Source organism: Trematomus bernacchii, unplaced genomic scaffold (genome assembly GCF_902827165.1).
Source record: "Trematomus bernacchii unplaced genomic scaffold, fTreBer1.1, whole genome shotgun sequence".
NCBI classification, from domain to species: domain Eukaryota; kingdom Metazoa; phylum Chordata; class Actinopteri; order Perciformes; family Nototheniidae; genus Trematomus; species Trematomus bernacchii.
The window spans coordinates 380,492-397,269 of NW_022987646.1; the positions used below are offsets into that span (position 1 = coordinate 380,492).

At 44.7% G+C, this 16,778-nt stretch overlaps 1 protein-coding gene across 6 annotated transcripts in view; it reads right to left on the reverse strand.

Annotated features, from left to right (window-relative positions):
- Positions 1 to 16,636, reverse strand: part of LOC117485500 (amyloid-beta A4 precursor protein-binding family B member 2) — a 34,323-nt gene extending 17,687 nt beyond the window's left edge. For 2 of the 6 annotated variants that reach the window (XM_034134054.1, XM_034134051.1), the window contains exons 1-8: positions 16,476 to 16,636; positions 11,799 to 13,096; positions 10,925 to 11,133; positions 9,999 to 10,142; positions 8,966 to 9,051; positions 8,808 to 8,868; positions 6,895 to 7,041; positions 6,393 to 6,520 (exon numbers count right to left, since the gene is read on the reverse strand). In XM_034134054.1, the coding sequence (XP_033989945.1) occupies positions 6,393 to 6,520; positions 6,895 to 7,041; positions 8,808 to 8,868; positions 8,966 to 9,051; positions 9,999 to 10,142; positions 10,925 to 11,133; positions 11,799 to 13,065 (2,042 nt within the window). In that variant the 5' untranslated portion in view covers positions 13,066 to 13,096; positions 16,476 to 16,636. Of the gene's footprint in view, positions 1 to 2,440; positions 3,115 to 6,392; positions 6,521 to 6,894; positions 7,042 to 8,807; positions 8,869 to 8,965; positions 9,052 to 9,998; positions 10,143 to 10,924; positions 11,134 to 11,798; positions 13,097 to 16,127; positions 16,449 to 16,475 lie in introns of those variants that run through there. The other 4 variants (XM_034134056.1, XM_034134057.1, XM_034134053.1 and 1 more) reach the window with 3 other exon arrangements.
- Positions 16,637 to 16,778: the final 142 nt, after the last annotated feature.

The window sequence follows — 16,778 nt, forward strand, 5'->3', positions numbered from 1 at the left end:
GAGTGGGTATTGTCAGCCAATCTGGGTCAAGTATTGTCCTATATGCCTTTTGCTGACCTCAAAAAAAAAAAAAAATGTTTACTTGCATATTTGCAAAGCATTGTCATTTGTGTGAGTAAAAGTAGTCTGATCCTGAGCTACAGAAATATTTAAAATCACAATCATGAAAAGAGATAAAAGCAAACGTCTAAATACGATCTGTCAAAACAGATCATTTGAGTAAAGAAATGAATGTACCGCCTCATACATGTATTCCACTACACACATCCACAGCAGCCCTACTAAAACATAATCAGAAACCAAATATTTCCAACATGTTGAGTATTCAAATATATTCAGTCTGAGAGCACATCTGCTGCCTGTGGTCTGAACCGTCTGAAGAGAGACACTGACTGTGCCCCGCTGCGTTCAGCCCTGTTTGATCAGTGAACGTCAGCATCACCTCACACCACCGCCCGCACGGCCCGCGACCAGAGAGGGTTTATCGGGAGGAGATGTATTGGCTGGTTGGACAAGGGAGGGGATCTATAGGAGGAGCAGGAGGAATAATCCGTCAGGAAGACAGGGATTACAGCAGGTGTGCCTTACCATGCTAATGTAAGAGAGAGAGGGAGGAGAAGGACGGGAGGGAGTCAAACGTGTGGAGGAAGGAGTGTCTTTGAGTGTGTGTGTGTGTGTGTGTGTGTGTGTGTGTGTGTGTGTGTGTGTGTGTGTGTGTGTGTGTGTGTGTGTGTGTCTGACTTATGATTCCGGTCTGGAGAGGGAATGGGGACCCAGCTCCAGCCATAATGACACTTTAGAAAATGAGGGTTTCTGGGAGGCTGGGTGGACATGTCCTGACACGAGGCGTGCAACTGTGTGTGGAGAAGTGGGAGTGATGGATTGTGGGTAGATGGAAGGAGCTGACGTGGAGGAGCGATGACTTGCAGGGAAAGAGAGAGGTCTGTACTGGGCTCAAATCGGTGCAGGAGTGGGGAGGAAAGGCCATCAATCACTCTGGCATCTATCGAGTGGGTCTAGGTGTTCAGGCCTCGTCCCAGGGGGCCCTCAGGGGGGGGGGGGGTCTCGCATGTTAATTAAGGTTACAAGGGGTTTGACATCGGCAAACAAGCTGCGCTTCAACTGTGACGACATGGCTGGAAGAGTGACTGTTCAAAGATGCAGGAACCCTCTTCATTGACATGAACGGAGGAGATTGCTAGTGTGCTCAGGATTAAAATATTAATGATACCTGAGGCTTGCGTGCCTCCCTGATCCTCCCTCCTCCTCCCTCCTCCTCCCTACTCTCTCCTCTCTTCCTCCTATTTGATATCCTCTCCTCCTTTTCTCTACATGCCACAGCTGTCCACAGAAGGTCAGCAGTGGAAGGGAATGAGTGAGAGCTGTAGGGAATAAGCAAAGCACTAATGAATATGGATGACATGTGGAATCAGTGTGTTTGTGTCGTACTTTATGTGTGTGTGTGTTTGCTGATGAGCTACTAGTGGAGGACAATAGTTGACTTCAATAGCAGGAAACGCACACAGACATCAGCGACACAGAGACACTGTTATAGACGTACATCACAGCGGGACACGTCCTCAGCTTTTAAACACTAAAGAGTCAATCCTAATAAGTGTCACGCGGCAAGGACACGAAAACCAGCAGGACCTGCCCCCCTCATGTCGTAAATCATTTCACCCCAGCTGTTTGTTCTTCGCTTAGCATCTTCGTGCTCATCCCTCATCCTCCTCTTCTTGTTATGGGAGATACTAAAGAGGGGGAATTTCCACATATGCATTCAGGGAAGGCATTTATCATGTCTACACACACAAGCAGACACACACACGCTCACACACCTTCACTTAGGTGTGTATCCTCGCTGAAACTAATTCAGAGTGCAGCGCAAGATGTATATGTCAAAAGTAGAGCAATATCAAACAGCTCCAAACAGTGGTGACACACACTTTGAAAATTCCCCGCAGCACATCCAGACTCTTTAATCCCGTCTTCCTCAATCCCCCTTCGCTTATCTCCCCCTCCTCTCTTTCTTTCTTCCTTTCACTCTTATGCCTTCTCTTTCTGATCTGCTTTCTCATGTCTCAGTAACTCCAGCTGCAAACCTGCTGCCAGCCTCCCTACACCTGACAGCTAGCCAGCCAGAGAGAGAGAGAGGGAGAGAGAGGGAGAGAGAGAGAGAGAGAGAGAGACAAAGTACACAGCTTGGAGTCAAACACAGCGGGAGGCTAAGAAGTAAATGAGTGAAGAAATGAAGGGAACGCTAATGAATAAAAGTAGTGCTGAGAGCTGTGTGCTGTGTCCTCTACACACACAGAGCAGTAGGAAATCAACAGAGGAGAGAGAGGGGGGGGGGGGGGTGATGTTGAGATAGAGGAGCGTTAATGAATGACTGTAAGTGGAGGGGTGGAGGGGTGAATGAAGAAGAGATGGGGGTACTCACACAGGCAGACATGCTCGCCCAGTTTCAGACGACTACTTCCTTCGTTAGCTCCAAAACCACGGTGACATTGCTAGAGCCGTGGAACCCCGGGGTAAATATCTCCTCCTCTGCCTCCTCTCTTCCTCTTTTTCCTTATCCCCTTCTCCTCTTTTCTCTCCCCTTCCCCTCCCCCTGCTTCTCTCTCTCCTCCTCCTCGGCTACACCTTTTCTCTTCCTATCTTTCCCTACGGTCGGCTTGCTTTGCTCTCCGGTCCAAAGAGCCTCCTGCTAAGTCCTGCTCAGAGCAAGCAGAGAAGCATGCACTGCCGCTCCCTCCCTCACTGGCTCTCCGTCGCTCTGAGGATACCCCACTCTCTCACACAGACAATCTTTTTCCCTCACACACTCTCCCTGTTTGTCTGAAGTATCTTCCCCTCTCCCTCAGAGGCTGCTATCTTTGTCTCTCAGTCTCTCGTCTTACTGAGGGAGAAGAAAAAAAGAGGGGAGGCTTACACCCCGCTAAAGTGCAACGATGGGACAAACAAAGAGAGGCAGAGAGCAGAAGAGGCAAAGCCGTGCAGCCAATGGCATGAGAGGGAGGCAGAAAGAGCGCTGGAGACAACGAGTGGAAATAGTGCAGGAGCATTACAGACAGAACGAGGGGATGGAGAAGTGGGGGAGAACACAAGACACACCTGCTCATTCTCCGTCACACACACACACACACACACACACACACACACACACACACACACAAGAGTGCTCCTGATATAGACCTATGATCTCATCGACACACACACACACACACACACACACACACACACACACACACACACACACACACACACACACACACACACACACACACACACACACACACACACACACACACACACACACACACACACACACACACACACACACACACACACACACACACACACACACACACACACACACACACACACACACACACACACACACACACAGGGTTAGGACTTGCTGAGTGCTCCAAATATAGACTTATGACTTCATCAAGGAGCAAACCCCACCCCCCCCGTCCCCTGTCCCGTCCCCCCCCCTGTCCTGCCCCGCTTTAGAGACAGGGGGACTCATTCATATTGAATCGGGCAAGGAGAGAGAGGGAGATACATTGAGGACAGACTGAGAACATTCCTCAGATGGATGGATAGAGAAACACCGGACACTTTGCAGTGCCCTCCATGCAAGCATTTAAACACATCTGTCTCACTTTCACTGCTGCCCTTTCTCAAGCTCATTGTTTGAATGCTGTGCTCCCATTCTCCCTTTTCTCTGTCACATTCTCACTTTACATAATTCAGATGTGTCTTTCTTCCTTCTGCCTCTACTAGCTTCAGTCGATTATATAACCACCAGTCTGAGTCGAAACGCAGCCAGTCATAAACTAGATAGTATCTCATCATGTCATTTCAAAACCATGAGCATTCATGTGTTTCTATAACAGCCTTCGCTCTACAAATCTTTCCACAAGATTTATGAACATGGCTTCAGGGATTTGCACACATTCAGGGGTGTTAACTCGATGGACCAGTTCCTCTCCAAAGGTGTTGTGTGGAGTTGAGGTCAAGGACTTTACAGATCGATCAAGTTCTTCCAAAACAAGATTTTTTTTAAGGTTATTCTTGTGATTGTTTCTTTTGAAGAAAATGAAGAACACTAAATCAGGAGAACAAACTCGGATTAACCAAGAGGACAGCATCATCTCACCAACATTGCTGAAGACATACCACAGCACCAGCATTAGCAGGTTTATAAGTATTTGTAAGTGATAAATACAATTCATAAATAAAGAAATCATGACTCTACTATACATACATGAGCCAACTCAACGAACATATATTCAATAATAATACATAGCAGCAAACTAAACTATTTTACATTTCATTCACTGACAAATGATGAGTCTTTTGTATATCAGCTAAATCACCTACACATCTGGAAGCAGACTGTAAAGCTTTCTGAGATACACATGCTGAGCATATACAATCTAGTATAGTTTTCATCTATTGATGCAACACAAAAAAGTAATTGGAGATGAGCAAATGTGTTATGTATGTTATCCCATACAATAATTAGCAGTGAAGATTATGCATTCTCTAACAATAAGTTTCTGTATACTCTTGTTAAAAAACATTACTTTATCAACCTGTTTTTTGTGCATGTCGCGTTGAAACACAGTAAGGCATTTCCAAAACTTGTAAGCACATAAATGACTGAAGAATAGTAAGCTGTCAAATGTTCCTTAATTGATAATAAAAGATCAACCTAAACTAATAAAACATCTACAGACAGAAAGTACTCATGGACAGGAGCGTCTACATATATCGTCTTCCCTCTGAATGCACTGGCTTTGAGTATAGTGCACTCTTGTGGCAGGACTAAGCTATTCCGACCTCTAAATATATTCTCGTCTCAGAGACACACACACACACTAGCTCTCTACAGATGCGGGATACCATAACACAATTTGCTGAACATATGGAAAGAGGTTTCAGAGCATCAGATATGTTCTGAGTCACACACACTCCCAGCCAGAGTGGAATTATAATACATTGAAAATCATGGGCCTGAAACCGAACAGAAAAATGCAGGCTTCAGATTGTAAAGTAGCGGTGGGAGGAGAGGATGAAGAGATGAGAATATGTAACACTGTGAGAGAGGGAGAGAGAGATGGAGTGAGAGAAAAAGGGATAAGAGGGAGAACTGGCCCGAACCTCCCCTCTTCACTTCACGACACGCTTTACCCATTACCGCTGAGAGAGACAGCCAGGGAGTCTCTCTGTCTTCTGAGACGGAGGAGGGTGGAGGGACTCTCTTTCTTACCTTCTGTCTCTTTATCTATCACTCACACACACCACACACACACACACACACACACACACACACACACACACACACACACCACACACACACACACACACACACACCACACACCACACACACACACACACACACACACACACACACACACACACACACACACACACACACACACACACACACACACACACACACACACACACACCAACACACACACACACACACACACACACACACACACACACACACCCACACACACACACACACACACACACACACACACACCACTAATGTTGTGGCAGTGTTGCTGTTGAGGCAAGGAGAGAAGAAGAGTGGGAGGCTGCATCCAACAACCGCCCTCTGTGCGTTAATGAGACCGTGGCAGTAATTAAAAGACGACGAGAAATACTAAATAAGAGAAATGTAGAAAGAAACTGAGACTAGATAGAAAACTAAGAGTAAAGGCAAGTGAAGAGAGATCAAAATTCATTTTAGTCAATTTGATTACACATGTCAGAAACCTCCAACCCGCTCTGACTGGTTTAACATTTATCATCGAGAAAAGATTTCTATACCATTATCAGGGTATGTGCATGCTATCATAATGCACATACGCAAATGCGCCTCCACGCCTCATACATATTACTAACTATGCACATTTGAATATTACATCAGCACTAATGTGTCCAGATGTGTGCCGGCTTTGAGTGTTTGAAGTGGTTGCTCCATGGGCAAACGGAAACCCTGAGGGGTCCATATCAATGAGGGCTTAGCTTGCCCCCCTATTAGCGGATGAGCTAGCTTCAGCACACTGTCAGCTCAATAGTGGAAGTTTGAGGTCGTGGGACATTGCCAGATCACTGAAGGCCTCAGAGGTCCTCGGTATGGAACGGAAACACGGAGCAATGAGCGTCATAAGTGAGTTTTGAATGCAGTCTGTGCAAATATGCATTAAATAATAATGAGGCTGATTTCAATTATCTGAAGATAAGGGAACACTCCTGAATCAGCTTCCAACATGCATCAGTGTGTGTCGAGAATGGCCATAGTAGGCTAATGCACATCAATACATGTGCATTAGAGAAGTTGGATAATTGTGATGTCCACCTACCTGTCGTGGTCCCGGCCCACGCCCCAGACACGGATGCTAATGATTGGCTGAGAGTGGAGCAAGCTGTGATCATCAGGGTCAACGAGCGTCAACATGCAGTCCTGAAGCACCAGCAGCATCCCTTTACCCTGTAACACCAAAAACCAGTGAGGAAACCAGTCATTTAAAAAAAGATATCGCAGCTACACAAATTGTATTTATTTTTATTTTTTATGTAACACAATATGGTTTGAATCAGGTGAGACAAACTGTTTCTTGTCTTCATTTGAAATCTCTTGAAATAAATGAGGTTTCTACCAGCCCATCTCAATTGAATCCACATATAAATATAGGACAGCACTTGCAAACTTCTTATACAATTTGGTTTAAAAAGAAAAAAACAGTCCACTTACACACATGGACGTTTAAACTGCGGAGGCTGTGTGTGTCAAGGTGTTTTGCTCAGGCACAAAGTAAAAAGTGAGCTATGGCATACATAGTGTGTAATGTAAGTAACACTGACCTCCCCCCAGACGCCGGCGGAGTCCCGTATGTCCCTCCTGCAGTAGGACAGCTGTCTGATACAGTGGTGCACGGCCACACTGCTCCTGCCATCACACAGGTCCTGCTCTGCCATCTCCATCCAGCCCAGAGAGCGGACCGGAAAGGACTGGAAGGAGCACCACACACAGTTGGAGGATTCAGTTGTCAATTTCATCAAATATCTTTTTAGCAGTTCTGGCTATCATATTGTCAGTGTCATAACACTGATCTTTCTGATATTATTTGTGATATTTCACAACAGGGCGACATTGCTACAATAAAGTCTAACAGGGCAAGAATCAAGGTTAGTTAGACAATTAGACAGAATACAAATAATACAACAACAATAAATGATAAATCACATTATTTGAAGTCCCCTAAAATTACGTAATAATCAATACTAAGCAACGTCAGTGTCCAAGATATAAGTGCTTAGTTATTAGTTATTGTCATCATAACTGAAAAAAACCAACAGGGCAGAGTCTGGAAAAATGTTCAAAGGTTTAGGACAGTATGTACTAACAGCCACTGTAACATCACCTGGTGGCAGGAGAGCAAGGACTAAGAGGGGAAGATTGGGGAAGACATCAAATATGAAAGACTGTGTGTGTGTGTGTGTGTGTGTGTGTGTGTGTGTGTGTGTGTGTGTGTGTGTGTGTGTGTGTGTGTAACTTTAAAAGGGCTTGGTTTCTACCACAAAAAAGACCTCAATGCTCTCTCTCTCCTCTCTCCTCTCTCATCCTGCGTAAGTCTCAGGGCGGACTTCATGGGCTGCTACCGCTCACTTCTCCTAATTCTCTCAATCTCAGCTCGCTCTCTCTCTCTCGTCTCTCTCTTCTCTCTCTCTCTCTCTCTCTCAATCGTCCAACATCTCTCTCTCCTCTCTCTCTCCTCTCTCTCCTCCTCTCTCCGCTCTCTCTCGTTTTTAACTCATTAAACTTTCCACACATCCTTAGATGCATATCTGAATGGCCACAACCGTACGCCCTCGTGTTTCTGGGGTTCCTCTGAGAACTACTTAGGGCTTATACCTTAATATTTTCGCACTTATTGTTTTTTATTAAACATCTCAGACAGTCGCAACAATTAGTTTGTGAGAAACGGTAAATGTGTACTTTTGTTTTGGAATACTTAAACATTAACTGGTAAAACTTTATTTTATGCCGTGAGTGTACAACATTTAACTTTTTAAATATTGGAACTATTAAAATATGTTCTTTTGGCAGTAATGGTGAAATGCAATAAGTATCAAAGAGGTTCTCTTCAAACCGCAGACTCACAAAAAACAAGTTTGGGCTGGTAAACCATGGTCTATAGCTCAGTTCATCATCACAAAGTAACCACTGAAGTGGCACCTTGCAACAGATAAGAGAGAGGACTGAGAGCAGGTGTATTACATCATGGAAAACAAAGCAAGATGCCTTCCCTTCATTAATAAATAGATAATACGCTGAAATTATGATATTTTGTTCAGCAAATAAGGACAGACGGACTTAATAACAGAAGAATATGTGCTCTGTCTTATTTTATTGTAGCTTGTTTTCTCCTATGACCTAATGAATAAACTCGCCTCATGTTCGACTCTCTTTCAAATACTTAGTTTGTGCTACAGATCTGAAATGCCTTTTCACCTTTGCACTGTGGTTTATGTTTGTACTTCATAGCACAATGCGTGGAGTAAAAAACAAGAATCTTAATCCAAAGCATATACCAAAGCAAATTCCTCATATGTGTAAACCTACTTGGTAAATAAAACCGATTCTGAAAGTATGAAGCACTGAAAGAGGGAACTACTTCTTCAGCAAATAAAGTTGATATTTTTATTTATCTGGTTAAAAATCCAGGCAGAATGTTCTCAGCCACAACGTTACTTCATACAAATGTTGGTTTTACCATTGCCTCGGGATCGGAGAAGGTGTTGTTGAGGTCCACTGTCTCCAGCTGGGCTGGGGCCCTGCAGGGAGACATCAGACATAACATAAAGTCAAAATATATATATATTTTCAAAATTAAAACACAAAAATCAATATATTATAGGATATGTGTATTACTTGATATTAAGTGAAGCATAGCGGAGGGTAGCCCCTTGAAACGCCTTCAGACTGGGATCTGGATAGACTGGATAGTCCTTCAGCTCCTGGAGCCAAACAGACATTCAGAGAGAGAGACATTAGTGACAGAGACTGGTGAGGGAATTTAGAAGATAACAAAGAGACACATTTGAATATGGATTGTACCAAGTTATTTGATCTTAATCCTCATTTTAAATGAGTACAAGTGATATTCATCTCTGTTGAATATGCACCTCAGACTGGCCCTGACTGAGATTCACTGTGGGCTCATTTCAATCTAATAAATGCAGCAGCGAACGCAGAGATATATCGACTACAGCCTGTACACCATTAAGCTTTTAGAGGATAATGCATACGTAAGACTTTTATGCAAAGTGCAACTGAGATGAACCAGAGCTGAAATAAAAGCTATAAAAAGCTACATGTGGTGCTACCATCATCATGTAATGTCAGAGAATCCTTTGTTATGTTTTTAATAGTGATTGTACAACTGTGGAGCAGTTGTTGGTTATGGATTAAAAGGCTAAAAATGGAGCTAACTTAAACCATTAATATACTGTATATGACAGCAATGTATTTGAACTTCTACAGAGAGGGAAGCCATTTTGATTAAAGCTGCAAGCAACAATAAACAGTTCCTCACAAACATGTGTGTTTGGTTGGGGGAACTGGTGGGATGCCAACTTCCTGACAAATTACACAAAATGGCTGTGACACAAAGGTGCTTCATGAAAACAATAGATTTGAATTACTTTTCATTTTCAGGGTCTTCAGATTGTGCTGACCGAATGTGAAGTTGATTGGATTTGATCTGAAGGAGGAGTTTATTCAAAACACCCATGGCTGCTTCGTTAAAGTTTGGTAGTGGGTGCAGATGAGGTGCACAATCTCACTCGCATGCTAAGGGTCAATATGTTACGTGATTGCTGCCCATGTGGAATCTCATCATCTGTCATTGTGAATCATTTTCTGTACTAAATTGTACGCCCAGGTTAATGTGACTCTGACTCACACTGGCTGCGCAGGAGGTGAGGTTGAGATTTGGTCCAGATGAGATGACATCATCGTAGGGGGTGGAGGAGCAGGAGGAGGGGGAGGAGCCAGAGGGGGAGGGCACCGGCTCCACCGAGCTGCCAGATATCAGACTGCTGGGGCGCTGTGGCAGAGAGAGGCGGGATAAAGATAAGATGGACAGAATGACGAGGCGTTAGAGAAACAGAGAGGATGGTTGTCACATTAACAACAGCTTTCTAATATGTTGGAATATTGTACATTTTCCAGTTAGCAGATAGCAGATAGTATCAAGCTTTGATATCATTGTGGTCTCCATCTGACCACAGCTACACAAAAATAGTTGATCCTAGGCTTAAATATAATTTGCATGTCCTTTAATTCATTCTTACAGCTTTCAAAACAAATGTTTGAAATAACAATTATTTTCATTTTGTTTTATTTTGTCAGTCACTGTATACACTGATGTAATCTTTGTTGTTATTGTTATCGTTGGTAGTGTAATTGTTGGTCATTCAGTGTTCTTTTGCCTTGAATTTCTTTTACATTATGATGTAATGTTAATGTATGGACCCCAGGATGAGTCATTGCTACCTTGACAGTGGCTAATTTTCTCAATGTTCATCAACGGATGGAATATTTCTACATTTAAAGAGGATGGCTCGCTTATACTGTAAATTGATGTGAAAACAAATAAAAAAACAAGCGAGTGGATCGTGAGTCAAGATGTTTCTTAAACTTACATGCTTCACTTTTAAAATAATACTATATATTACTTTATTATTATAGGTTTCAGTGCCAGTGCCATAGTGCTATGCCAATTCATAGAAGAGTGCAGAAAGCATTTCACTTCCAGCGTAACAGTTTCACAAATCAGGGCTTCGGTATTTAATGTTTAACCCTGAGTGTGTTATGTTGTCCTCTCACCTCGTTGGGGGGCTTCGGGGAGTCGTGCTCTTCCTGTGGGGGGCCGTGCTCAGTGTCTGGCTCATTGCTAGGAGAGGTCTGCTCGTCGCTGGAGGCAACAGGTCGGTGGTACTGCGTGGTGCCGGTGGGGATGTGCCAGAAATAGATCTCTGATGAGTCTGAGATCTCCCGCCAGCCTGGGGGAAGGTCCCCCTCGCTCCATACATCTGCTAATGGAGAACAGCGACACATAACACACATTGAGAGTGTTACACAAACATGTACGTGTGTATGCTCGCACACAGGAGGGCTCTACAGAAACACCTGATTGTGACACACAAACGGCTATACACACACACACACACACACAGGGATGGACAGGGTCAATTTCAGCGATGGTCAGCCTGTCCCTATCTGTTGTCATAGAAACTGTGTGGCTCATCCCCTGTAGTCAGACCAAGTGAGCAACAGCATCTCTCCCTTCCTCTCTCTGCTGTTTTCCCCCCCGTCTGCCTTCTTATATTACCCTCCATACACTCATATTCTCAAACTACTGCTTTGTCATCCGTCCTTGGCAATCACCGCTTCCTCAACACAGTTCTGCTATTTTCTCTTCCCATTTTTCCTTCCATTTTCACACCCTCTATCTGCAGTATCCTCTCGCTCTGTCTATCCCAATCGCTCTCTGTACCATAAGGTGGCTCACAGGGGCCTTAAAGGTTACAGCAGTATTACTGGAGCGACTTGCTTGCTTAAAAACTGGCTTTTGGTACATTTCCAGAGGCAGAGGAAGGGAGAGATAAATAGAGGGAAAGAAAGTGTGATCAAAGCTGACACAGATCTGCTAATGAAAAATGTAAGATCAGATGACAAGACAAACACACACACATCGTACCTGTCTCCCGTGGAGTCTGAGGAGAGGGCGTCTCCTGGGACAGGGTGGTCCAGCTGGAGTCTTCATCCTCTGAAGGACTTTCAGGAGTCAGATCCATTCTTAAGCCCACTTTAGGGAGCCCAGTCTCTGCTTCAGGGTCTGTCAGGGCAGGGGGCGCCCGGGTCCTGGTGGGGGTGCTCCTCTCTGCAGCCCGGGCCTGCTTAGGGGAGGAAGGCGGGTACTGTTGCAGGAACTGGTTCTCATTGTTGGGGTGCAGCTCAACCTTGATGACCCGAGGCTGGGAGCTCCGAGGGGGCTTTGCAGGACTGCATGGACTGACCTGAACCTGGGCACACAGCTCCTCTCGGACCTGGGCTGGAGCATGGCTCTGGAGGAGGCTTTGGTTGTCTGGGACCCACTCTGGGCTGTCGTTGGAAGAGGAGGACGTGGGGGAGAGAGGAGCTTCCAAAAGCACCGGCAGCAGGGGCGGCCTTGGTGCAGGTGTGGGTTCATCCTCCTCCTCTTCCTCTTCCTCCACCACTGGCACCACCTCTTCCTGGAAGGTCTGCTTGCTGCTGGGCTTCTCCTCCTTCTGGCTCTCCCTCTCCTTGGCAGGGCTGGCCTGCTCCTTCTCTGGGGAAGGCTGCTGCTTGTTCTCTGGGGAAGGCTGCTCCTTCTTCTCCTCGTTGTCCTCTTTGTTTCCCCAACTGTGGTCCAGATCCCAGCCCTTCCCATGATAGTCCAAGAAGCTCTTGGTCCTTCTACGGAACGGGGGCAGCTGTGAATTGTCTTTTCCCGACTCTAGCCAGTCAGAGCTGGGGTTATTGAGGAGATCGTTGTGAATCTTTTCCTCTGTATTGGCCCTGCTCAGCTCCTGCTGCTGACTCTCAGCTCGTCTCTGCATGTTGGCCCCATTCTTGGCCAGTTTGGGGTTGGTTGTATTAAACATCGAGGACGATGAGGAGTAGAGTGCAGAACTGGAAGAGGACTTGGTGGGGAGCCCCCTCCCTCTGGTTACAGGTTGATTTTTAGAGGATAGATTGTCACTTATCCCCATAGCGCTGCGCACACTCGTCATCGTGTGCCTCTGACGGCTCTTTGGCAAGGTGGCCGAACTCCCTGTTTCCATGGACTCCTTGATGACGTCTCGCCCAAGCAACTGGTTGTATGATGAGCGAAGGCTGAGGGAGGTGGGAGGAGCTGAGGAGGGGCCGCTGCGATTGGCCATTCCCACATTAGAGGGGGAGGAGCCAGAGCGGGATAGAGGTGGAGTTTGTACCGACATCATGGCTGACAGGAAATACACTGCGTTGATAGAGCTGAGGAGAGACGAGACACACTGTCAGGAGTCATGTTACACCTCATGTGCTGCACAATGGGTCAAAATCAATGTTGGTATAAGAGATTATTATATATTTTAATACCATTTTTTTAAATAAACACATATCATTAAACAATACATTTTGACACAGATCCTTTAAACTATAATTACATTTGTTTTATTAGATTTCTAAAGATGAAGAGATAGGGAAGGAAGTGTTTCTCACTTTAATGAGTCAGTCCGAGTACAGTCACACTTCTCCTTCCTGTGTCTGCAAGCTTCTCTTACGCCTACTTATTTATATGGCTGGCAAATGTTTAGTATACAAACTACTAAAATAACAGTATACTATAATATAATGTAATCAAGGTTAGGTTGATCACTTTGAAATGTAATCAGTTACTGCATACAAATTACTATTTTTGTAACTAGTAGCATTATCCATTACAAAAAAAAGTTCTTTGGATTACTTCAACATAAAACAAATATACATATTGTACCTTTTACTAAAAAGAAAAGCAGTTCCACAAAAAGGATAAAAAAATATGTAAATAAAATGCATTTGGCATATTCAGCATTTATAGTAGGTCGAGTCAAGTGACCCTTACAAAAACATTACTGGCACAAACTACAGGTGCATTTGTGCGGTTTTCTTCATTGCTGCAGTTATTTAATCAAAGGGCACCCTGTGTGTCTTTTCAGAGCATTGAACCTTTTGCATAACTTTTAAAAATGCCATATTTTAAAGACGAAATCAATATGTAATCAAGTAATGGTTGACAATGTACATTTGTTGATGTTTTTTTATAATATTTGGCCTGATTAATCTCTGGGAGTCTCTGACATAATTGTGTGACATCATCAAGTTGAGCCGTTTAGTGCTGTGTCACTCATTTGCATTTCTCTGATGTAACAACCTACAAAACAGAACAAAACCCGACAGAGACATCTTGCTCCTATCGCTCTAACTGCAGCTTGGCCACTCTCTTTATTGATACATCATAGGGCAGATCATTTTCTGGCTTCACGCACCCTTTAATCATAAGGTGTCACTGTTGAAGAGTCAAACAACCCTGCATCAAAGACATAAATCTAGACTGCATTTGCATGATATTGAGAGTGAGTCAGATCCTTGATGTATTCATCCAGGACTGAGGTTGAAAGCCGGGGCTGAGCAGTCAGGCGGTCTGTGGGGAGGAGAAGTGGCAGCCAGCTCCTGCTAACTAGCTAACAGTGTCTCTTTTATCTCTGGGTGGATCAGCCCTGTGATGCTGAACAAAGACAGAAGCAGGCAACCATTGTGATCTTTGTGTGAAGACACGGCACATGTATGGGTTGCATCTGTGTCATTTTTGTTTTTAAATTATCTAATTTGTCTGGGAATTATTTTCCACATGACAACCCTGTGGGAAACTGGTAAACCACTGAACACAGAAACAGATGAAAAACATGCCCAGGCACGCAACACAATGTATAAACATCCTGTCACCCTTACCCTATCATGAACACACACACACACACACACACACACACACACACACACACACACACACACACACACACACACACACAACACACACACACACACACACCAACACACACACACACACACACACACACAACACACACACACACACACACACACACACACACACACACACACACACACACACACACACACACACACACACACCACACACACACATGCTGCAGTCATCATCAGAGCTTTTCTCAGAAACATGGAAAACACAAACACAGCAGATTTTAAAGCACGACAAGATCTTGAGAGTCAGGGGCAGCGTTTTGGAGGCAGCAGAATCCCTAGGCGGTGCACTTTGTTCATGCGGGTCCCCTATCCACTCCCCTCTCCCCAGGTGTGTGTCGTGTTGTCACTCTGTCAGTGAGCCAGACAACCACAACAACCTGTTAGTGCTGAATATGCACTCACGGTGCAGGCCTCACAAACACGGGGTCAACAGGTACAGTCTCATCAGCTATCTCAATCAGCAAGTAAACACCTTGTAACTCCAATGTTTTTGCTACACCCTTGAGAAAAATAAATCATTCTGTAGGCTCAACATAATATTCCATGTTTGCCATTATGAAAACCTTTCAAAATAAGATGCCAAAAATGCATTCATACCAAACTAAAAGCAAAAGAGCTGCCAATACAAGTTATAAACCTGTCAGTTACACATTAAACCTTAAGCCAGTGAGGCTGAAAATCAAATATGATGCATGACTCAGAGGATAGATTACACATCCTGACACATCCCCCAAAACAGATTAGGAGTAATAAGCAAACAACGTATATATATATTTCAACTTCCCTTTCTTCTATCTTCTTATATTATCATACATCATGTCTGAGTTGCAGACAAACTGGAACATCCTTTTCTTTCCCCCTAGACAATACAGCCAGATCTCCATTAGTTAAACAAAGTGGGGCGAGAGGATGTGGGGGGAGTGGGGAGGAGAGAGGATGGCTATTAGAGAGGGAGAGCGCGAGGAGAATGACACAGCAGTTTGCCGGACAGTGGGGCACAGTCAACACACAGTGGGATTTAAACCTGTGTCTCAATAAATCTGTTGTGCTCTCCAACAACAGAGGTCATTCATGAGATGTCACGGGACAGCTGCTAACTGACTACTTAAAGAATCATTTTGCATCAATACACTGTGCTCTACTGTTGCTTGAATTACAGTAAATGCATAGTCATATATGAAGGAAAACAAGAAAATATCATGAGACACATCCTCTCCGAGATTAACGTGCACAATCATTATTAAACTTCCTGACACACAGGACCAAAATCATCTCTACAGGAATAACATCTAAATATGATGCTAATCTGCTCTAACTGTTTACAGTCTGCTCACCTTGTATACAGATTTAAAGACCTGAAGGTCGCCCAAAAACATACATATCCAAACCACCTCACATCAATAACATGCTTTGGAGATTCATCACATCTAGATACTGACAGATATCTTGGCCTGTGAGAGGAAACCATCCTTTATCAACTTACCCTGCAATGGCCTCTTCCTTCAACTCTGAACTGCACCCACTGCTTCACAAATGAAATGCAACAGATGAAAGCACGAGCTGGGGACAAAATGAACTTGAGAAAGTCGATGATGTCATGGGTGGAGTATTCAAGCCCCTCGTTTCTTGCTGCAACCTAAATAAACTCCCTCACCGATATACCAGAAACAGCGTTATATCATTTTGAAATCCACCATATGCATAGGTGGAGCTGTCATTGAAGCTGTCGATATGAGAACACACGCAGTAAATCTCCAGCAGCACCTTCCCCGCCGCCGCACTGGGAGGGGAGTGCACCCCATCATCGAGATCTCTATTTACATCCACTCACCGCTTCGCTCAGCCTCCGGGCTTCTGCACCTCTGCTCCCGCGACGCCACACACACGGTAGAGAGCAGGGCCGAGGTTGTCAGCCGCTTTTAAAGTGCCCGTCCGCCCGTAGCTGCAGCCGGCCGCCCGTATTGCTTCACATCATCTGCCCCCCCATCCGGCTCGGTGCTCTCTGCGCCAGAGGATCCCGGAGCGGCGGAGCGCCCAGCTGACCAATCAGCGGCCAGGACGCGGAGGAGACGCAACCATAATAAATCTACCGGTGTTATTTTGCATTTCGGGTAATGAAATCACACATCATCGG